Raw genomic sequence first — 23678 nt, forward strand, 5'->3', positions numbered from 1 at the left:
AGGAGATCTAACCAACGTAAAAGGGAACTGAAGATTAACAGGAAACTGTGGGTAATCTTTAAGGCAGAGATGTTTCAAGTACAGGCTAGGTATGTTCCAGCAAGATGGAAAAGCATGGGAACCAAAGCCAGGGCTTTTTGGGTGACTAGGAAGATTGAGAATGTGACGAATTAAAACAGAAGGATGTATGATGCATGCCAGATGAATTCTTTGAGTGAGAACCAGGCCAAATACAAAAAGTTGAGAACAGAAGTGAAGAGGAAAATAAGACTGACAAAGCGAGAATATGTAGATAGAATGGCAGTTAAGATAAAACCCAAAAATCTTCTACCGGCATGTAAAAGGTGAGTCTTTTTCGGGACAAAATACTTGCTTAGTGGTGCAGGGTATGGTCAGAATACTTAATGAGTACTTTGTATCAGTGTTTACAAAGATGATGTTGAGAAAATATCTATAGAAGCAGCGATGGTAAAGGAAATGGATGGGGTCAAAATTGATAGGAAGAATGCACTGGAAAGGCTGGCTATGCTTAGAGCAAATAAGTCACCTAGTCTGTATGGCTTGCGCCCCAAGTTGCTAAAGGGCATGGAAATGGAGATAGTGGAAGGGCTTGCCATAATCTTCCCTCAACAACAAGGGGGTGCCAGAGGATTGGCGTGTGACAAATGTGACACCCTTGTTCACGAAAGTGTAAAAACAGTCCTAGCAACTACAGGCCATTCAGTTAATGACTTGTACATTGGAATGCAGTAACATTTTCAAAATTTGCCAATTATACCAAACCTGGGAGATGTGGCAGACAGGATGACACCAATCGACTGCAATAGTACATAGATTAGCAGAATGGGCAGAGAAGTGTCAGAATTTAATACAGACAAGTGTGAGGTACTGCACTTTAGCAGAAGGGGTAGGGAGAGATAACATAGACTTAATAGCACATTTCCAAGAGTTTGTAGGAACAGAGGGACCTGGGCATCCATGTGCGAAGATCTTTGAAGGTGACAGGACATATTGAGTGATTAGCAAAGCATTTGGGATTTTGGGTTTCATAAACAGAGGCATTAAGTATGAAAGCAGAGAAGTTAAGCTGAACCTTCATAAAATCCTATTTAGGCTAGAGTATTTCATCCAATTCTGGTCACTGCACAGTTTAGGAAGGATGAGAGGATGTAGAATGGTTCTAGCGATGAGATTTGAGCTGAAAAGCTAGGTTGGAGAAGCTGGTGTTCTCCTTTGAGTTGAGGAGAGATGTGATTGATGTGTACAAAATTATGGAGGTTTTAGATTATGACTGGTTTAGATATGTTAGACAAGAAGAAGTTGTTCCCATTAACTTATGGAACAAGGACTAGATTTATGGTTTTGGGCAAGAGATATGAGGGGGATGTGAGGAAGAACGTTCATGCAGCAAGTGTTAATGATCCTAGAGCTCACTGCCAATGAGAGTGGTGGAAGCAGAGACTAATTATTCCAGACAGAAATTGGGTGAGCACTTGAGGAAAAGAGGTATGTAGTGGGGCTGACTGGATTTCTCTGTGGAAAGTCAGCATGGACTTGATGATTGGATGGTGACCTCCTTGCCATAATATTATAAATAATATTTTCTGAACAATTTGATTTTGCAAGCAGAAGCAACTTTATCTCATGTTTATCTTGCCTATTTTTCAAAATACACAGCAGGCATCTGGCAGATTTTCAATGCTGTCGATTTTTACTTCAGATTTCGGGCATCTGTAGTATTTTACCTTTCTGTAAGTAAATAACATCTTGATACTCAATGATAATGCTAATTGAGGCAGACTTCACTTTCTTTAGGCTTTGGTGACTTTTATGAGAGAAATATAATAGTTTGCAGTCAGTTGTGCTTACACTATGTTTATACTTTAAATTCATTTACTATGGAAAATATCAAACAGCTCCTTATTATACAGCATATTGTGAGGATGTTTTAATAACCCAGAAGTTGTAATTCTATTTACACCAGAGATAAAAATACATTTCATGCCTTCACTTTTCAAGCAGCCATCTAAATAGAAATTTTGTTATGACAGGAATAGCAGAATCTACAAAGTTTTACCACTGGGCAAAGAGTAGTACAAATGATGAACCCATTAATTGAGTTACAAGAATGGCTGTCTTGACAGGAGTCTAACAGGTCAAGGTGCTTCCACGCATAATAAAATTACAGCACTTTGAAATTAACTCTAACGTTACCAAGTCTTTCCAACCATTGCATATTGCAGGCATATTGCCTTTCCACTGACAGACATACCTTATTCACAATATTCACTCAGTTGGGCAGCATTTTCTTTGGTACTTCAAAGGATTCCCATTTCCTTCAGATTCCATAGAAGAGTCATATTGGACTTGATGTTAACTCTATTTCTCTCTCCATAGATACTGCCAGACCTGAGTTTTCCAGCACTTTGTTTTTGTTTCAGGTTTTCTTAATTCTGCCATGATGCTTTGTCAGCTGTTGGTTTCAATTTATTACTTAACCATACATAACTAAGTATGAGAAAGTGGCTCAGTTTATGTTTTTGGAGTTGGATTCTGAAAACAGATTGAGAAAGCATAAATGCTCAGTTACCAAGGGGATCTATCAAGTTCAAGGGCACATCAGATTTAATTTTGGGGCCTGGACACAATCTCTTTTTGAAAGCACCAGTGTCACCTTGTTTGCTGGCTAACCTGCAGTGCATCTTTCTCATACCACTTCTTAGGCCTTTACTGTTAGATGATTTGACAGAATGCAGCCTGAGGCAGCTCTGATGAGGACTGGTTTTTCAACTTGGCCTGATGGTTGCTGGATTTTCAGTTGTTTTTAAATGACGCACACAACATATAATGGGCTTCCAGTAAGCAAATCACACGTTTCATGTAAACTAACATATGACTGTGTAGGCTGGTTTAACAAATAGTAATTAGCTCTGCATTTAAGCAGCTGCATACTGTTAGTGGTGTGCATGGTGAATTCTGTATTTGCACCGCTTTTGTTCTTGGAAAAATAAACCCGGAAGTCTCTAAGTACCAGAAACTTGCATGTCGTAGCAGTTATCTTTGAGCACTGACTTTCTGGCCTTATTTTTCATTGATGTAAGTGATGGTCTGGACCATCAATAAATATTCTCTGCAGCTTTGCAAATAAAATTATTGTAGTATACCATTGGGCTGAACATTTGTCGCACACAAACTCTGAACTGCGATGAATGCTACTGAATTTTCTTAAGGATTTCCAGTTTTCAAGCCATAATTAAATTAAAAACAAAAGTGCTGGAAGCACTCAAGTCACGCAACAGCCATGGAGAGAGAAACATAGTTAACCATTTAGGCTGAAATTCTGTTTCTCACTCCATAGATATTGTCAAGTCTGCTGAGTGTTTGCAGCATTATTGCACATTTCCAATATCCACAGTATTTTGCTTTTATGTTGGTCACCTTCTTGTTCAGAAAGTAAGGTGATGTTTGTAACTGAAAAGAGCTTGCTACCCAAATGAGTCGATGTGGAAGAGGAATAACATGTTTACCCCTTCATCCGGTTCTTCATTTGTCATCTTATCACTGAACATGTTTTACCATTTATTAATCATACTTTTCCATCAGGTGGAAAGTAATACACAGGACTGATTTTAAATCAGTCTGTTGCATCTTAATCTTAAAGCAGCTGATTTGATAAATCCTACCAGATAATGGTTGAGAGATTTGGTGAGGTCAGTTATTTCTTTGCAAAGGCATGCTTGGGTGTTGAGAAACCAGATGCGTTCTTATCAGCATGGATTTTTTAAAGGAAAATCGTGTCTATCTAACTTGCTGGAGTTTTTTTGAAGAAGTAACAGAGACGGTTGATGAGGGAAGGGCCATGGATGTGGTGTAAAAGGACTTCCAAAAGGTGTTCGAGACTGTGCCACACAACAGACTTGAGGAAAGTTATAGGTCACGGAATAAAAGGGACAATAGCAACATGGATACAAAATTGGCTGAGGGAGAGGAAACGGTAATGGTTAATGGTTATTTTTCATGCTGGAAGAAGGTTTGTAGTGGAATTCTCTGAAATATATGAATTATCTAGATCTTGGTGTGCAGGGGACAATTTCAAAGTTTGCGGATGACACAAAACTTAGGATTGTAAACTGATAGTGTAAAACTTCAAAAGGATATTGACACATTGGTGGAGTGGGAAGATGGGTAGCAGATGAAGTTCAATGCAGAGAAGTGTGAGGTGATGCACTTTGGTACAAAGAACATGGAGAGACAGTATAAAATAAAGGATACCTGTTCTAAAGGGTGTGCAGGAGTAGAGAGACCTGGGTGTATATGTACATAAGTCATTAAAGGTGGCAGGACAAGTAAAGAGCTGTTTCTAAAACATACAGTATTCTAGGCTTCATTAATAGGGACATAGTGTATAAGAGCAGGGAGGTTTTGATGAACATATATAAGATATTGGAGTATTGTGTACAGTTCTGGGCACCACACTATAGGAAGGGTGCAAATGCATTGGAGAGACTGCAGAGGAGGTTTCTGAGAATGGTTCCAGGGTGAGGCACTTCAGTTATGAGGAAAGATTGGAGAAGTTGGGACTGTTTTCCTTGGAGAGAAGGCTAAGAGGAGACTTGCCGGAAGTTTTCAAAATCATGAAGGTTCTGGACAGAGTAGAGAGGGAGAAACTGTTTCCACTCGTAAATGTATCAAGAACCAGAGGGCACAGTTTTAAAGTGCTTTGCAAAAGAAGCAGATATGAGGTGAGAAAAACCTTTATCACATAGCGAGTAGCTAGGGTTTGGAATGCACTGCCCGGAAGTGTGATGGAGGCAGGTTCAATTGAAACATTCAAGAGGGCATTGGATAATCATTTAATTAGAAACAGTGTGCAAGGTTATGGGGAAAAGGCATGAGATTGGCTCGAAGTTAAAATGCTCAGAGCTGATGCAAAGATAGGCTGAATGGCCTCCTACACCATAACAATTCTGTGGTCATGATGAAGATTAGTAATTATCAATTGGCAGCAGTTAACAAATCCTGTGATTGTTATAAGCTACCATGACTGGTGACCAGAGGGGAGAGAGTAGTATGGGCTACAGCTGAATTTTGATGATGGAGAGGAGTTTTCTTTTTGTGTTCTTAACCAAGGACATATATTCAAACTAAGAACCAAGAAATTAAAAATTGCAATCAAGCTAAGTATATCAGTGAGTAAATTAATAAGAGTACTAGTGCAGAGCAGGTTTTGAAGCACTAATTAAAATTTAATCATTTAAACAAGGTACTAGATTTTAGAAGAGAAAGTAAAGGCTATAAGCTAATTTGAGAATTTGTCATAGTAAAATCACTGCTCAATTAATCAATATGATGTAGTGGTTAAAGTGAAAAATTAATAGGAATAATAAAATTAAAGAAGCCTGAATTTTTCAGTAAATTAAAATGTAAAGTTTTTTAGCTATGAGTTAATAAAAATCTGAGTTAAACTCCCTATAAAATTAAGTGACATCAGAGTTCATGAGTAACTGATTTAGGTTTTCATTATTTTAATAAGTTTAATAGTCTGATAAATAGAGGCATGGTAGGGCAATTTGAACCTATGGAGTGAGCATCCTGTTCCACCTGTGAACTCCAGGAGGTTTCTTGTGTCCTAGATAATCAAATGCAGGAGGTGTTGTCAGCTGCAGTTGAGCTCTGGGTTCCTGGGCTTGAGTAGCAGCTGGCATCACAGTGGTTCATCCGCAAAGTTGGGAATTTCGTATATAACACATTTACAGTTCTGGTCACCCTGCAGCTTAAGGATATGCAAGCAGAGAGAGGGAATGGATGACCATCAGGCAGTTAGTGCACAAATACCCTGACTGCACCTCACTCTCCAAACAGCACCAAATGAGATGTATCCAAGGATACTGAAAGAAGTAGGGGAGGAAATTGCGGAGGCACTGGCCATAATCATCATCTTTGGGATGCAGGGATGGTGCCAGAGGACTGGAGAGTTGCAAATGTTACACCCTTGTTCAAAAAAGGGTGCAAGGATAAGCCCAGCAATTAAAGGCCAGTCAGTTTAATCTTGGTGGTGGGAAAGCTTTTAGAAATGATAATTCGGGATAACGTTATCAGCCGCTTAGCCAAATGCGGATTAATTAAGGAAAGCCAGAACAGATTTGTTACAGGCAAGTTGTAGTTTCACTAACTTGCCTGAATTTTTGATGAAGTAACAGAAAAAAAATGATAAGGGTAATCTGGTTGATGTGGTGTATAAAGACTTCCAAAAGGCAGTTGATGAAGTGACAAATAACAGGGTATGTCAGCAAAATTAAACACATAGGATAAAATGAACAGAAGCAGCATGGATACGAAATTGGCTGAGTAACAGGAAATAGAGTAGTTGTGAGTGGTTGATTTTCAGACTGAAGGAAAGCACAAAGGAAAGTGGGGTTTCATAGTGGTCAGTGTTTGAACCCCTGCTTTTCTTGGTGTATATTAATGACCTAGACTTTAGTGTACAGGGTGTGTAGTTTCAATATTTGCAGATGACACAAAACTTGGAAGCATTTTGAACTGAGGAAGATAGTGATAAACTTAAGAGGACATGAGCAGCATGGTGGGAATGGACAGAGGTGATGGAATTTAATGCAGAGAAATATGAAGTGACTCATTTTGGTAGGAAGAGTGAGGATATGCAATATAACTTGGAGTACAATTTTAAAGGGGATGTAGGAGCTGAGGCACCTGGGTGTATATGTGCGCTTATTGAAGGTGGCAGGACAGGTTGAGAAAGTGCTTACTAAAGCATATGGGATTCTGGGCTTTATAATCAGGGCCATAGAGTACAGAAACAAGGAAATTACAATCCTGCCTAAAACACTGGTTAGACCCCCAGTGAAGTGTTGTGTTGTGTTCTGTTCCAGGCATCACTCTTTAGGAAGGGCGTGAAGGCATGAGAGAGAGTGCAGAAAAGATTCACAAGAATGGCTGCGGGGATGATGAACTTTAGTTCGGTGGATAGGCTGGAGAAGCTGGGACTGTTCACTTTAGAAAAGATTAAAATGATGAGTGGTTTTGACAGAGTAGAGAGAAGGATCCAGAAAATGATGACACTGAATTAAATTCAGTGGCAAAAGAAGCAACAACGAAATGAGGAAAATTGTTTTTAATTTGGATCTGGAATGCCTGCCTGAGAATGTGCTGTCGAGGCCTTCAAAAAGAGAATTGGAAATTATCTGAAGAGAAAAAATACAGGGCTGCAGGAGAAAGGCAGGCTGTGACTAGGTGAGTTGCTCTTACAGAGACCCAACGGACATGACAGGCGAATTGCCTCCTCCTTTGCTTTAACTATTCAATGTTTCTAAGTTAGGAGAGTGCAGTAGGGACCAGTATTGAAGCTGCATAGAAAAAGCATTGAATACCAGATCTGAAGTGGAAGACAGCAATAGGAAACAGTATGAATGTTATGTTGAAGAACTAGTACAGTACTAAAACGAGAGAGGACAATTACTAAAGGTGGGATGAGGGCAGCAGATGCTTGCTTTGAGGATTTTATCTTAATTTCATTTGGTGGAGTTGTTGTCTGCTTGGTTGAGCTCGTTTGCAGATTGCAATTGCAATTTAGCGGCAATGGGGAGAGGAGAAAATGGTAGAGCATATGTTTGATCCTCCTTCACTTTAGCTATTGGGAAGCATGATTTTCAGAATATTTAGTAAAAAATCACTAGAAAGATCATGAATCATCCAAAATCTGCATTGTCAAAGGAATTGTATATTCAGTTCACAACCTCGTCACGAAGACAGCTTTACAATGCAGGACAGATTTAGATGTTGGAATCATCATTTGCTTTGACTTTCATAAGCTTTTTGTGATTAGCAGCAAGAAGAATAATCCGTAATAGTTATATTTATTTTATTGATCGATAGTGTTTAGGCTTATTGTTTAATGTGACACATTCCTGCTCCATTTGAAATGAATAGATCTTAAAAATAGCTAACTGTTTTGAGAACCCTTGCATCTAAATTGTCAGGCTGGGAGCAAGTATTTAGTTGAGATATTGAATTTGTCCCTGGCCTTGATTTGGCTAGTCATGAGCAATGGCACAGATCTAGAAATTTGCAGTGTGTTGCTCCACTTGGTTTGCAGATGTGCAAAATGAGGACAGTAAGTCTGAACCAGACAGTGGAAATGGCTGCAATGCCTTGCTGTTTAGAGATAATCTTTGAGAGCTGATACTTGTTTCATTTCGGGACATTGGAAAACAAGGAGCTATTCTTTACTTTTTGGTTAGATGATTTTTCTTCTTTTCTATCATGAAGGTTGCTTACTTTCATCTCCATGACATTGTCTGCTGTTGATCCAACCCTGTTCCTAAGCTGATAAAGCCTTCAGACAGGACTTCAATACTCTAGACTTGATCACTTTTGTACTCATCCATCTGTCCTCCTATCCTCCATTCTTTGTGATCTTGAACTCATCCAAAACTTTTCCTATATCCTATTCAGCACCAAATTGTTCTTTCTCTTTACTTCAAAAAAAAATAATTTGATGCTCAAAACTCAATGCAGAAGTTCAGATTGGATATGACCAAGGCTATATGGAATTGTAGTACCCCTTCATCACTTGAATTCCTTAGATGAAGACCAACATTTCATAAGCCTTTTTAGTTACTTTTTATGCTTGAGTGCACTGGCATCTAAATCCTGTTGCTACTCCACTACTTCTAGTTTCTCACTATTAAGAAAGTTTTGTAATTTACCTTCCTCAGATCCAAGATAGATAACCTCGTGCTTTCCCACATTGAATTTCATCAGCTATAGTTTTGCCCACTCACTTAGTCGATGTCCCTTTTGCAACTTCATGTTGCTAATGTGTTATTTGCAACTGGATGTGCTATTGTCTATTTCATCATCCCAAATCTGTGATGAAAAGCTGAGGCCCCAGTGCAGATCTCTAGGGAGTACCACTTGTCACTTCCTATCAATCAGTGATTTTACCCTTTATCCAAACTCTGTTAATTATTAGGAGGTAGAGAGACTCGCATCATAATGAGACCGTCAAGCGACTCTTAAAGTGAAGAAAACTATATATGTGTATACTGGGCAAAATTTAGCTATTGCATGTCAACTTGTGACCAGGCTTGTTTGGGCTTCTGAGGAAATGCCTGGATAGCATGTTTAGTTGCTATTAATACAGTTAATATTTCTGAGGTGGAAATTTGGACCAGTTCTTCAGGCATGCGTATCTGTCAGATTTTTTGTCAGGGTTTTCTTTGAAATAAAATGGCTTTTTGGGAAGAATGCTGAAAGGGGCAAGCTGTAAAAAGTGCAAGCAGAAGCATGATTGTTTCTGGTATTGACCAGCTTATATTGCAAAGACCAGTAGCCAAAATGGTTGTTTATAACTATCAGGTTGTAAACTAAAAGGCAAGTTTCCTCGCTTGGGGATGTAGCAGGGCAAATTCCACGAGTATACTGTAGTGATAATGAATGGTTAACTGACATCATTTCCAACTTTTACAGGGGCTGTAACTTGCAATTTGCTCTACCCCGCCCCCCGCCACCAACTTTTACTCTCGGCTACCATCACCTCAGTCCCCCAACCCCAATGTACCATACTAATTCTTATTTATACAAAAGGAAAATATTCTGTTCAAAGAAAACCTGATAGTTATAAACAATTGCTCCGATGTTTGGGTAATATGAAGTGTATTAGCAATTTAGCCTGGCTTGGCTTCAAGAGTAGTAATACCTGACTACTTAAAAGGAAAATGCAATTATATTTAACTATTAACCAGGTAGGTACACAGCTCTACTGTGTAATTTAATGCTTAGGAGATCAGTTATTTTAATTTTGAAATACAGTCCCTCTACCTGGTACTTGAAATGGCATAATTGTGCTGCATATTCAGAATTTCAGCTTAGATTACATTGTTAACTCTTACAGCGAGTGCAACAATTTATTCTGGTTTAATATTTTACATAGGCACATTACTCTAATTAAATGCATCATTGAGTGGATGTTGCTTTAGCAGATCATCGGTTGCACTCAGTTATTCCCTGATCCTTTCCTAAATGGCTGATTTGTCATGTTTGCATTTCTGGCTTTTTTAATATCATAAATCTCAGTTAATCATTTGCTTTGTAAACTTCTCAAATGTACTGCATATTAAACCACATACAAGTTTCCATAAGTATTTACCAATTGTTTAATGATCAGTAATTTTGAAATTTGTAACAAGAAAATATAACTGGAATATAACAAAATGTACAGTTCCAACATGGTATTCCCCATTCCACGCTGATCTTGATCTACCTGCAAAAGAAGCTTTGAGGGCTTTCAAAATTCAATTTTTCCCCCCCACAGATTCCTGACATGCTCAGAAAAGCTCTTTGTTGCTGTATCAAACTGCTTGAAAGCTTAATTATGGCTCTGAGTTACTTGGTGCTGGTGTTTGTTAGGCAGAAAATACACCACCCAGCTTTTGTATTTAAGAGATTATTTTGAATTAAGCATAATTCTTTGACTTCACTGCCAGAGCTATTCAAGTGACTGCAGCTATATTTACAGTCATCATTGCCCTTCAGCGTCATCCATCTGTTATACCATTCTGATGGTCTTTGGTCTTGGCACAAAAATGATATGAAGCACTGGAGCTGAAATCAAAATTTGTAAGGATGAAGCCAGACTGAGATATTACAACTATTGGAGAAGACTGAGCAGACTGGAGCTCTTTCCTCTAGAAAAGAGAATCTGTGGACCGACCTAATAGAGCTTAAAAGTTTGAAGGAGTTTGATCGGGTAGGCATAGCGATGTTTTTGTTTATGGAGAGGTGGAAAACTGAGTCATAACTATGTAAGTCACTAATAAATAAAAAATCAGGTAAACTTGTTTAATGGTTAGAATTAGAACTTACCACATGGAGCAGTTGAGGGTGAATAGCATAGGTTAGGAAGTTAGATAGGGACATAAGGGAGCAAGGAATAGAACGAAATTATATTGTTAGATGGAGGTGGCTTGTGTGTAGTATAAACACCATCATGGGCCATTACTGCCTCTTCCTGTGTTGCAATTTCTGTGTGATCTTCATTGGAACTGTGAACGCCAGCAGGAAGTTAAAGCTGGCTAATTGCTGCTTGAGAATTGTTGCTTTCAAGCATATGTGAAAACATGAAATCAAGTATGTTTGACATCTTTTGCTGTGATTTCATCCATTCCTCTGGACAGGCTGGTAGTAGGATTGTCCATCAGATATCCCTTGAAGGTAGTGAAAGTTGTCATGTTCATATCCAGCTGATAGAATCATAAAATCATACACCACAGGCGGAGGCTATTCGGCTCTTTCTGCTTATGCTGGCTCTTTAGAAAGATAGTTACTTGTTGTTAGTGGCCATGCTTATTATTTCATTAGTGTAGCATACAAATTTTACCTACCAACAATGTTAGGTGTTCCATGTGGGTAGGGTATATTTAAGAGAACTGCCATCTTGCAAAAAGTGCAAGTAAAGTGGCTGCTGCTAATAGCTTTTCCAAGAAAAGGTGAGAGGGAATGACTGTCTCTGAGGTGAAGCAAACATGATATTGGATGGAGGGAAACAACAAAAGTTGTTTGTGCAATCCTTTCTCCAGTATGCTATTACATTGAAAAATGTGCAGTGCCCTCCACCTCCTTGAGGACAGGTATGGACATAATTAATTTGGGAAGGTTGGACCTGGTTATATAAGTTGTGACTATGCTAGTGGAGGCCGAGATGGTACTTAAAAAGAAATTTAAAAGTCACCAATCCATGGTGGAAAGTGGACGGTCACACCCAAATTTATTGTAAGACTTGAGGGAGACTACATAGCTGGTTATTAGACAAATTTAAGCACCATCAAGTATGGGTGGTTTAAATGGATAATAACTGAGCCTATCTCTTATCTTCCCAACTCCTTGATGTCATCTACTTTTGCTCGGCATCTTGGGTTTTTATTTTCTGCGAGACTGGTGGGAGAGAGCATGAACGTTCTCACAGATAAGTGGCCATAGAGATGGAGATCCCTATTGCTGGAGAAAGCAATGTAAAACCTGTGATGGCTTAAAACTAATCTAAACTATTTTCTATTTATTAATTGTGATGACGCTTGCAGTTATCTTGAACATTTCTGCCGAGTTCAAGAGGTGGGAACTGCTTTTTGATAAAAGATGCACTTGGCCATCAGACCCTTAATACTTCCTCTAGGCTTGTGAATTCTTGCCCCTGTATTGACCATCTACCTACCTTCCAACAAGGCACTCCTCAAAAATAAATCCTCTTTATATGTAAGTATTTCGAGGGTGCTCTGTAGACAATTAACCCCTCATATAATTTTGCGTAATCCTGCTCCTGCCAAAACCTTTGAGTATAAGGGTAACGACTCTAAATAGAACCAACTGATTGTCAAGTTATTTAGATTGCCTCTTTACTCCAAAGACTAGAATGGTCAAGGTACACAAAAGGAATTGAAGGAAGAAGTTGCTTTTATATAGTGCCTTCGACTTTCTCATGTTTTAAAGTACTTTACATCCAACAAATGAACTTTGAATTGTATTGACTGTTGCTGGTAGGTAAAGCTGGCAGCCAATTTTGCACACAGCAAGGTCGTAAAACAGCCAATTAACTTTTTTTAAAGAATTGATTGGAGGATAATGTCACCCAGGACATTGGCAGGATGCCTCTGCTTTTTTTGAGATCCACAGCACCCTTTAGGCCCACTTAACACCTGAGCAAGCAGACAATACACCGGTTATGTGGCACCTCTGATAATGCAGCATTGTCTCAGTATTAGACTGAATTTCCACTGAAAATCATGTGCTCAAATAAGTCCTGGAATCAGTTTGGAACTTTCAATCTCATTACTCAAATGAGAGTGCGAATGCTGACACTAAAAATGATTGATTACACATTTTGATCAGTGAAAATTTTAATATTTTGCTGCATTCGACCAAAAGTTTAAAATCGATTAAGCAAAAGTGGGCTATTAACTGAAATATACTGAATTGAGGTGGAGTAGTATCAAATTTCACCCGTTTCAAAGAAGTTAATCCAGTTGTGGCTAGCCCTCAGTCAGAAGTCATGTAGAATACAGGTATATAGAGAGATCTGTCAGTCTGTAATTACGTTTTAATTCAGATGATTCAGTTATTCTTAATCTGCTTCTTCCTTAGATAATGTCCTTACATCCTCGATACATTTCCTTTCTTTGGCAAGTTGCGGATCTCGGCAGTAGCCTAAACATGCCACAGCTGAGAGATGGTGCTCGCATCCTTATGAAGCTCATGCCCCCTGGTAAGGTATTTTAAAAAAAAGATACAAATGAAGCTGATATACTTCTCCAAGTGTTTATTTAAATGAGTGTAAGATGTGTGGTGATGCCAACTGAGAATCAGGGCTAATTTGAACCTTGAACATCAATGGTAATAAGTGCTGGCAACAGAGTTACAACTAAATAAGGTGACCACTATTCATAAAATCGCTCTTTTTGGAAAACTAGTCAATGGTAGGCTGAACTGCTAGTGAGGTGTGAGCATACCTGCCTGATGAATCCATGTTGATGCAACTCCTCCATTTAAGATTGTGCTTTATAATTTCAATCTGTCAGCAACATAACTTATGGGCAATTAATTGACTTTTTGTGAGTGATGAGGGTAATTTTGGGATCAGATTTCAGGTTGAAGTTTGGTTAAGTTCTTGAGTTTGGTGATATTTGAGCTGAAGTTTGTTAGGAGGAGTGAGATTGGCTGTGCATAGATGTCAAAATGGGTGATTTGATCCATGTGAACATGTAGTATGGGTGTACTGTTTCCTTTGTTATATATTCTGCAAATTATGCATTGTTATCATTCAGGCGGGGAACTGTCATGGCCACTTTGTTTTGCAAGTTGGCTAAATCAGCAGGCAATTGTTGATGTGATAATTATAGACATATAAAAATGTAGATGGATCGATGTTGAATATTGTGTGTGGTTTCTTTTAAGCATTCATTGAGTTATACAGCACAGAAACTGGCCCTTCGGCCCACTGTGTCCATGCCAGCCATCAAGCACCTATCAATTCTAATCCCATTTTCCAGCACTTGGTCCGTAGCCCTGTATGCTATGGTGTTTCAAGTGCTCATCTAAATGCTTCTTAAATGTTGTGAAGGTTCCTGCCTCTACCACCCCCTCAGGCAGTGTGTTCCAGATTCCAACTACTCTCTGGATGAAAAATGTTTTCCTCAAATCCCCTCTAAACCTCCTGCCCCTTAACTTAAACCTATGCTCCCTAGTTATTGACACCTCCACCAAGGGGAAAGGTTTTTTCCTATCTATGCCCCTCATAATTTTGTATAATCTATCAGGTCCTTCCTCAGCCTTCTTTGTTCTAAGGAAAACAACCCTAGCCTGTCCAATCTCTCTCCGTAGCTGAAATGCTGCAGCCTAGGCAATATCCTGGCGAATCTCCTCTGCGCCTTCTCCAGTGCAATCACATCCTTCCTATAGTGTGGCGACCAGAACTGCACACAGTACTCTAGCTGTGGCCTAACGAGCATTTTATACAGCTCCAACATAACCTCCCTGGTCTTATATTCTATGCCTCGCCTAATAAAGGCAAATATCCCATATGCCGCCTTAACCACCTTATGCTGCCTTCAAGGACCTATGGACATGTATACCAAGATCCCTCTGGTCCTCTGTACTTCCTAAGGTCCTACCATTCATTGTGTATTCCCTTGCTGTGTTAGTCCTCCCAAAATGCATCACCTCACACTTCTCAGGATTAAATTCAATTTGCCATTGCCCTGCCCATTTTACCAGCCCATCTACATCGTCCTGTAATCTAAGCTTTCCTCCTCACTATTTATGACACCATCAATTTTCGTGTCATTGCAAACTTACTGATCACACCTCCTATATTCATGTCTAAATCAATAATGTACATGACAAACAGCAAGGGTCCCAATCTCTGCGGTGCACCACTTGTCACAGGCTTCCAATCGCAAAAACAACCTTCGACCATCAACCTCTGCCTCCTGCCACTAAGCCAATTTTGGATCCAATTTGCCAAATTACCCTGGAACCCATGGGCTCTTAGCTTACTTTTTTGACCATTCTTCATGCGGGACCTTGTCAAAAGCCTTAATGAAGTCCGTGTAGAGTACATCAACTGCACTGCCCTCATCTACATACCTAGTCAGCTCCTTGAAAAATTCAGTCAAATTTGTTTGACATGATCTCCCCCTAACACAGTCATGCTGACTATCCCTGATTAATCCCTGCCTCTCCAAATGGAGATTAACCTTGTCCATCAGAAATTTTTCCGATAGTTTCCCTACCACTGATGATAGAGTCACTGGCCTATAATTACCAGGTTTCTCCCTACTACCCTCCTTGAATAATGGTACCATATTTGCTGTTCTCCAGTCCTCTGGCACCTCTCCTGTGGCCAGAGAGTATTTGAAAATTTGAGTCAGAGCCCCTGCAACCTCTTCCCTTACCTCACATAGCAGCTTGGACTACATCTCATCTGGGCCTGGGGATTTATCCACTTTTAAGCCCGCTAAAGCTGCTTATATCTCCTCCCGTTCAATACTAATTTATTCAAGTATATCACAGTCCTCCTCCCTGGTGTCTGCACCTACATCGTCCTTCTCCATAGTGAACACAGTTGAAAAGTAATTCAAAACCTCACCTATATCCTCTGACTCCACGTACAGTTTGCCACTTTGGTCCCTGATGGGCCCTACTCTTTCCCTGGTTATGCTCTTGCCCTTAATATATTTATAAAATGCCTTGAGATTTTCCTTTATCTTGCCCGTCAGCGTTTTTTTCATGCCCCCTCTTCACACTCAATACTTTTGTTAAGTACCCCCCTACACTTTCTATACTCCTCTAGGGCTTCTGCTGTTTTCAGCCCTCCGTATCTGCCATAAGCTTCCATTTTTTTCCTTATCCAATCCTCTATATCCCTTGACGTCCAGGATTCCCTGGACTTGTTAGTCCTATCCTTCACCTTTACGGGAACATGTTGGCCCTAAACTCTATTTTCTTTTTGAATGACTCCCACTGCTCTGATGTAGACTCCCAGTCCACTTTGGCCAGATCCTGTCTTATATTGAAATTGGCCTTCCCCCAATTCAGGACCTTTATTTCCGGTCAATCTTTGTCCTTTTCCATAACTACTTAAACCTTATAGAGTTATAGTCACTATCCCTGAAGTGCTCCCCCACTGACATTTCTTCTACTTGCCCTGCTTCATTCCCTAAGATTAGGTCCAGTACAGCCCCTTCTCTTCTAAGGCTTTTCTACATGCTGGCTCAAAAAGCTCTCCTGGATGTACTTTAAGAATTGTACCCCCTCTAAGCCTTTCAAACTAAGACTATCCCAGTTAAAATTTGGGGAAGTTGAAATCCCCTACTATTATTACACTTCTCTGAGATATGCCTACATATCTGCTCCTCTTTCTCCCCTTGACTGTTTGGAGGCCTGTAATATACTCCCAGCAAAGTGATTGCCTCCTTTTTTGTTTTTAAGTTCTACCCATATGGCCTCATTTGAGGAACCTTCTAAGATACCGTCCCTCCTTACTGCAGTAATTGACTCCTTGATCAAAAGTGCATTCAGTTTGCAGTATGCCAGTATAACTGACTTTTCAAACTGAATCCTGTGCAGTGCTTCGGTATAAAAGCCCCGGTTTGCCCGCTGTTGGAAACTTATTAGTTTGTTTCCTTGTTTAACATTTGAAATTTTAAGTTTTTTCTTTTCCTTTCATGGGATGTGGCATCGCTGGCAAGGCCAGCATTGGTTGCCCATCCCTAATTGCCCTTGAACTGAATGGCTTGTTAGGCCATTTCAGCAGGCAGTTAAGCATTAACCTCTTGGCTGTTGGTCTGGAGTCACATGTAGGCCAGAACAGGTAAGGGTGGCAGATTTCCTTCCCTAAAGGACGTTAGTGAACCAGATGGGTTTTTACAACAATCGATGATAGTTGTTATGGTCACGATTACTGAGACTAGCTTTATATTCCAGGTTTATTAATTGAATTTAAATTTGACCTGTTGCCATGTCCATAGAATTACTAGTCCAGTGACATTGCCACTAATCCACCATCTTCCCACATCCCTTATGATGGAATATTCCCATTATTCTGTCTGTTCTGAGATAGATATGCCACCATCCTTTTCAGAAGAGTGAGTAATTCCATTTATGCTGCTGGCCCCAAGAATACATGGTAATGTTTTGCTTTGCAGGTCAAGTGGCCAATTTTAAAGTCAAATTCTCCAGTCTTTTTCTAGTGCCACCCATTCTCCTGATCCAGCATTGTTCTCCTGTGGTACAAGTCTTTCATCAGCATATACGATAGTAAATTATACTGCCAAAGTTCTCAGAATTCTTTCTGTCTTTGCTTTGACCAAGTCCAAGTTTCCATTTGTATTGCATTTGTATACCAGAATTTAGTTTTGTTCAAAACCCCATATTGTGAATTAATTGCCTAGATGTGATTATTCAGGCCTATAAATTTTTGCATGCCCTGCCACTTGGTGTTTTTTGGTCCACTAAACTACTCATCATGTTTTATGCAAATGTTTATGAGAATTAGTTATGTACAATTTTTTTGCTTTCAAATACTTATTTACATACCAAAGCGTTACTACCAGGCCTCGCAAAATGACATTCTACGTAGTTGATTTAACTCCTCAGTTCCTTGGCATCTTTGAATCAAAAGCTAAGTAGTGAAAGCAACTGAAATTCGTGTGAAATATTCTTTGATTTGATCATTGTGATGTGTTAGAGGATCTGCTTATAAGCTCTCTCAAGCAAGGTTGCAATGCCATTTTGGAACTTTTCTCATAGTTCTAAAAATTGTTTTGGTCAGTATGGTCTCTGCCAACATGGAAACCTTGAAGCTATAATTTGTTGAGTCAGTATTCTTAGTTGTAAACAAACCTTTGTCTTCAGTCTGAGTAGAGAGACTTCTTTGTGTCTGCCTGTTCCTGAGTATCATTAACTTTGTAACCCTATATATCGCAGCTATCATATATTCGGTTCACAGGGAACGTAATCAGAAGCTTGTTATTTTAGCAGGGAAATCATGTAATAAAAAATACATTCCAGACTCAAGTGGGAAAGCCCTCTTGTCTTGATGTTCTATGATTCTAGATAGCTTTTGTTTGCTTAAATTATGCGCAGGATGAAATAGTCTATTTTCCATAATGTGAACTCTGTTACTACCATGACAAATCAATTGCATACCTGGTTTTTCTCAAAAGGCGTAGGACTAACATAAGACAGCAGTCTATTCTAGACTCTGTTCTGGTGAAGTAAAATGTGGCTCTATTTTCCAACTCTGGAGATACCCATACTTGGAGTTTAATCATGCCACATCAATTTGTTTCATTTATGTTTGTGTCATAAGTGTATGAATGGACAATCCAGCCTGATGCAAAACGACAATCATAATAGCAAACAGCTTCTCTGTAAAGCTGTGCCAGTAAAGGCAACACTAAACCTTTGTATTGGAGGCTGCTTACCATGCCTAGATGCATCTCCCAAACTGAAAAACATGGATTATAAGTACAGTTGTATACAGAAGAGTGGTGAAAGGGATAATGAGTTAGATCATATTTCCTTTTTAGATGTTATGTAGTTTTTTTTCCTTATTGTTATTCATCGCCCTGGAAGTGGAATACACATCCGTGTCAGGAGTAAGGTATTGTGTCATTTTTGGTCCCAAAACAAGCTGTGATTTTTTTTTTCTTGATAGGATGTACAATAAGTTGAGGATCCTGAAATATCTGCTAATTGTGTTGTTATTCAAAGCAAATATTCAGGTTTTTTTTCTCATAGTTGAGCCCTTTTCTTTCATAGTTGAGCCTTTCGCTTTATGCTTTGAAAACTCCTTAGGAGTTGATGAATGTAAAGGATTGAGTGAAAATGTATTTTAAAAAAATCATGAGGCCTTCATGAATGTTTTTTGAATAATACAGATTAGATGTAAACAAAAAGATGTATTTTGGAGCATCTATATTAGTTATCAGTGGTTCAAAATAAAAGCTGAGCATGTTAACCTGAATTTTTTTCGATTGTAACATATCTACATATTTGAAAGCTTTCATCATCCAGCAGCCTACAATGTTGGAAAATGTCATGCCATCAACTTTCCGGTTCAAGGAGTATATCTGTTGTTAACCAAGCTGGTGCAAAAGGAGATATCAAAAACTAAATTCTGGATCACCAACTAACTAAATCATGTTTCAAAGCTGCCAACCAGGCAAAAGTAACTGTAGTGAAATAAAGCAAATTGTTGAAATACTTTCCCCAAATTCTTTGTTGCCATGTTTCCTTAATCTACTATTTATGACTTAGAAATACTCAGACTCATCCTCTGTACCATGGTTCAGTTCTGTAATGTACTCCAGGCCCTCACTGCCTCCCTTCCCCAAATTCAGTCTGAGTATTCAAGTCCCATTCCCTGCCCTTTGACTATTTCTATGCCTCTGTAACTGGAATACTTTGTTAACCTTGTCCTGTGAAGCCTTATACATAAGAACTGGAGCAGCAGTAGGCAACTCAGCCCCTTGAGCCTGCCCCGCCATTCAATATGACCATGGCTGATCTCATTTCGACCTCAACTCCAAATTCCTGCCCCCTACCCATAACCTTTCAACCCGTTACTAATTAAAAATCTGTCTATCTCCTCCTTAAATGTATTCAGCATCCTGGCATCCACTACACCCTGAGATAGTGAATTCCACAGATTCATGACCCTTTGATAAAAATAATTCCTGCTCATCTCTGATTTAAATCCACCACCCCTTAGCCTAAAACATGGCCTCTCGTTCTAGAATGCCCCACAAGGAGAAACATCCCCTCCACGTCAAGTTTGTCTATCCCCTTTAGCATCTTATATGCCTCAATTAGACCTCCTCTCAATCCTTCTAAACTCTAGTGAGTATAGGCCTAAACTGCTCAATATCTCCTCATAAGACAAGCTCTGCATCTCTGGAACCAATCTAGTGAACCTCCTCTGAACCGCCTCGAATGCAACTATCCTCTTCCTCAAGTAAGGGGACCAAAACTGCACAGTACTCCAGATGCGGTCTCACCAGTGCCTTGTACAGTTGCAACAACACTTCCCTATTTTTATACTCTCTTCCTTTAGCAATAAATACTAAAATTCCATTTGCCTTCCTTATTTACTGCTGTACCTACATACTAGCTTTCAGCAATTCATGCATGAGGACACCCAGATCCCCCTCCACTGAAGCATTCAGGGAATTTTGGAATATTATAACCAATGCATCCACTATGTCCGCTGCCACTTCCTTTAAGACCCTGGGATGTAGGCCATCAGCTCCTGGGGACTTGTCACCCTTTAATCCCAATAATTTGCTCAGTACTTTTTCTTTAGTGATGGTGATTGTTCTAAGTTCCCCCTGTTGCTACCTATTACTATTGGGGTCGTACTAGTGTTCTCCACTGTGAAAACTGAGGCAAAATATTGATTATGCCAATCCCCTCCAAGAGTTTACATCATCCACTCTGATGCCATATCCCAGGCTATTCCCCCCAGCCACCTGCTTATTCTCTCTCATAAACTATAGACCCATCCACTGCTTCCTGCTGTCAGTCCCCACCTATAGTTTCTTTCATTTTCATGTGTTACATCTTGCTTCATCATGGTTCCATCATCTGACCCAATAGTTCTTGCCTGGCATCTCCTTAACCTAGACTTTTAACAAATGCAAGACAAATTGTTGATGGCATTAAAGGAACATGTGATTCCAATGCAGAGATTGGAATCAATACGAAAGAGGTAGGAGACCGAGTGAAGGACAGACTTGGTGATATGTGTAACAGAGCTGTATGCAGTAAGAAATTGCATTTCTGTGCTTTACAAAGTGCTTCCCAGCCAAATGTTTTCTTGAATTGTACATAAGCAATAGCCAATTTGCACAGCGTGATGTCCCATAAACAGAAACATGATTAATGACAAGTTAATGTTATGGTTTTGGGGTTGAGGGCTGTAAGTTGACCAGGAGAACTACTTCGAAAATGTGTAATTCTATCTTATGTCCACCTGATCAGGCAGATGTGATCTCAGTTTAACATCACATCTGAAAGACATATGACGATGTAGTGCTTTATCATTGTTGCATTCAAATCTGTGTCTTGATTAAAGTGCGCAGGTCCTGTAGTGGAGCTTGAACCCACAAGCTTGTGATTTTTGGCTGAAAATGCTACCATTGAACCAAATTGACACCCTACAATGACTATGTAATTGCTGTAAAAGAAACCCGAAAGGAACTAATCAGCAGAACTGTAGAAACAGTTATTGGAAGAAAGTGTTTTTGTCTGTGAACAAAACTTTGGGGACCAGGTACAATTAATACATTGTTTATTTTACAATATAATATAATTTATTATGTGACACTCCTGTCCTCAAATGGTTCAACTTTCCAAAAGTAATACAGTTGAAGATTGGCTGGTGTTAAATAAAAATTAATTTGATCAATTTCTGTACTGGTTGCTCCATTTGATTTCATAGGATCTTATAACATAGAAGGAAGTACAAAACAAGACACAGATATTTTCCTTGTTAGTAGGTTTATTCACAGGATGCAGCATTACAGCTCTTTGCCTCTTAACTACCAACCCAGTGTTCCAGCTGACACTCTCTATATGTGCTCTTAGCCCTTAATCAAACAATGCCCATTACCTGTGTATCTTTAATAACATAATCAACCAACCATTAATGATGAAAACTGTTTTCCCTTTTCTATTCCATTAAAACCCTTCATAAATTTTAATCACCTCTTAAATATTCTCTCTTGTAAGAACTAACCCAGCTTCCCTCAACTTTCCGCATCCCTGAATCTATTTCATACTATGCCATTGCTCTCTGCTTTGTCCCCTTCATAAAGGATTTGTTTTATACCTAAGGGACTATAAATGGTAATCTCTAAATGGTGTTTCTAAAAGTATTTTGAATTAACAGGTTTTTTTTCTATGGACTTAACATACGTTTGCTGCAGCCTGACTTGATAAAGTATGATCAAGTGACATGTAATAATGGAAATATTGAAATCCTGAATCGCAGTACCTGACAATTGTCAATTTTTGTGTTTGTAATTTGGCATTCTTCTTACTTGTTCCAGATAACACTACAGTAGAAAAACTTCGTGCTATTTGCTTGGATCATGCAAAGCTTGGTGAGAGCAGCCTCAGTCCAAATCTTGACTCACTCTTTTTTGGACAGTCTGCCTCACAGGTGTTATATCTAACTGAGGTATGTAATGCATCTATTTCCAGTTATGATGCAGCATTTTGCAAAAGGCTAAAGACATTTTTTAGTAAAATGGATTTGGGGGGGGGAAAAGAACTATGACTTGGGATTTGAGTGTCTCAGCTTTGACCTGCTTTAGATTACTGTCTGCCTCTAAAACCATCGATTTTGGGGTGCAGGACTAATTTCTGACTCTTTCTGCCCCAATTTCATTGTATGATTGAAATCATAGAATTCTGTAACTCCCTACTCTGATGCTCTGATGTCACATGGGAGTACAAAGAAAATACATAAGCAAAAAACAAAATTATTGTTGATGTTTTGAAGCATTCTTCCTTTCGAGAGAATTTGGCTACCATTTTGTTTTCAAATGCATCTTAGCTGTGCTTGCAAGCCTAAGGAAATTATATGGACACTAATAGGTTGAAAGAAAACACTTCTCATTTACAGGGGTAAAGATGCCATCTTTTTCAGGAATGCTAGTTTCTTGGGGAAAATTATGCTGTAGTATAATGTATATGTGAGATTTCTAGGGTGGGTTCATTTTCAGTATGGCTTGCTGCGCGCAGCTGTATTTGGCATAATTCACAACTGCATTCTAATAGTTGTTCCAACCAGGGATTCCCCAAGCCGGCGAAACCAAAATAGTTCTAAGTGTCAAAGTTGCATGATTGCATTTCTTTTCCTGTTACTGATGACAATGGTTCTTCAACCATTGTTACAATGGATCCTTTTAATCTTTAAATCTGGTGCCTTGGATGCAGAAACTGTAACTTAACATTGAATAACATCTCATTGTGAAAACTGAAATAATAAACCCAAACGTTATAAAGATAGAAAATTCTTGAAATACTCAACAGATCTGGCAGCATCTTTGGACCAAAAAACAGTTAATGTTTCAAGCTTTCGTCTGAACTTGGAGAAGTTCAAAATGCAGTAGGTTTTGAGCAAATGGAGGGTGGATGAAGAACATAAGAGAAGGCCTGTGATAGGCTGGAAGGCAGGAGAGATTAACTGACAGAAGACTTTGATGCAGGGCCAAAGGGAATGGTGATGGAGCAGAAAATGAAACAAAAGGTTGCTTAGAACAGGTGTCCTGCTACCTGAAAATAACAAAAACTGAAGCATGCAAAGAAAAGGAAACAAAATGGGGCAGAGATTACAGCCTGAAATTGTTGAATTCAATATTTGAGTCCAGAAGGCTGTAAACTGCCCAGTTAAAAGATGCAGCACTGTTTCTCAAGCTTAATTTGAGCTTCATTGGAACACCATAGGATGACCCACTGAATACAGAGGCTGTTTGGGTGAAAAATGAGGATATGAGGAACCCTATCATGGCTCTGGGAGGAAGGGGAAAGGATGAGAGCTGAAGTGTGGGAAATGTGGCAGATCTATTTGAGGGCCCTGTCACCCAATGGGTCTACCA

General features: G+C 39.2%; 1 protein-coding gene across 3 annotated transcripts in view; it reads left to right on the plus strand.

The window, feature by feature from the left end:
* usp9 (ubiquitin specific peptidase 9) overlaps positions 1–23678 on the plus strand; it is a 353775-nt gene that overhangs the window by 199659 nt on the left and 130438 nt on the right. For all 3 annotated transcript variants that reach the window (XM_041210976.1, XM_041210979.1, XM_041210975.1), the window contains 2 exons: positions 13156–13276; positions 22125–22255. In XM_041210976.1, the coding sequence (XP_041066910.1) occupies positions 13156–13276; positions 22125–22255 (252 nt within the window). The remainder of the gene's footprint in view (positions 1–13155; positions 13277–22124; positions 22256–23678) is intronic.

The sequence above is a fragment of the Carcharodon carcharias genome, chromosome 18, assembly GCF_017639515.1.
Source record: "Carcharodon carcharias isolate sCarCar2 chromosome 18, sCarCar2.pri, whole genome shotgun sequence".
Lineage (NCBI taxonomy): Eukaryota > Metazoa > Chordata > Chondrichthyes > Lamniformes > Lamnidae > Carcharodon > Carcharodon carcharias.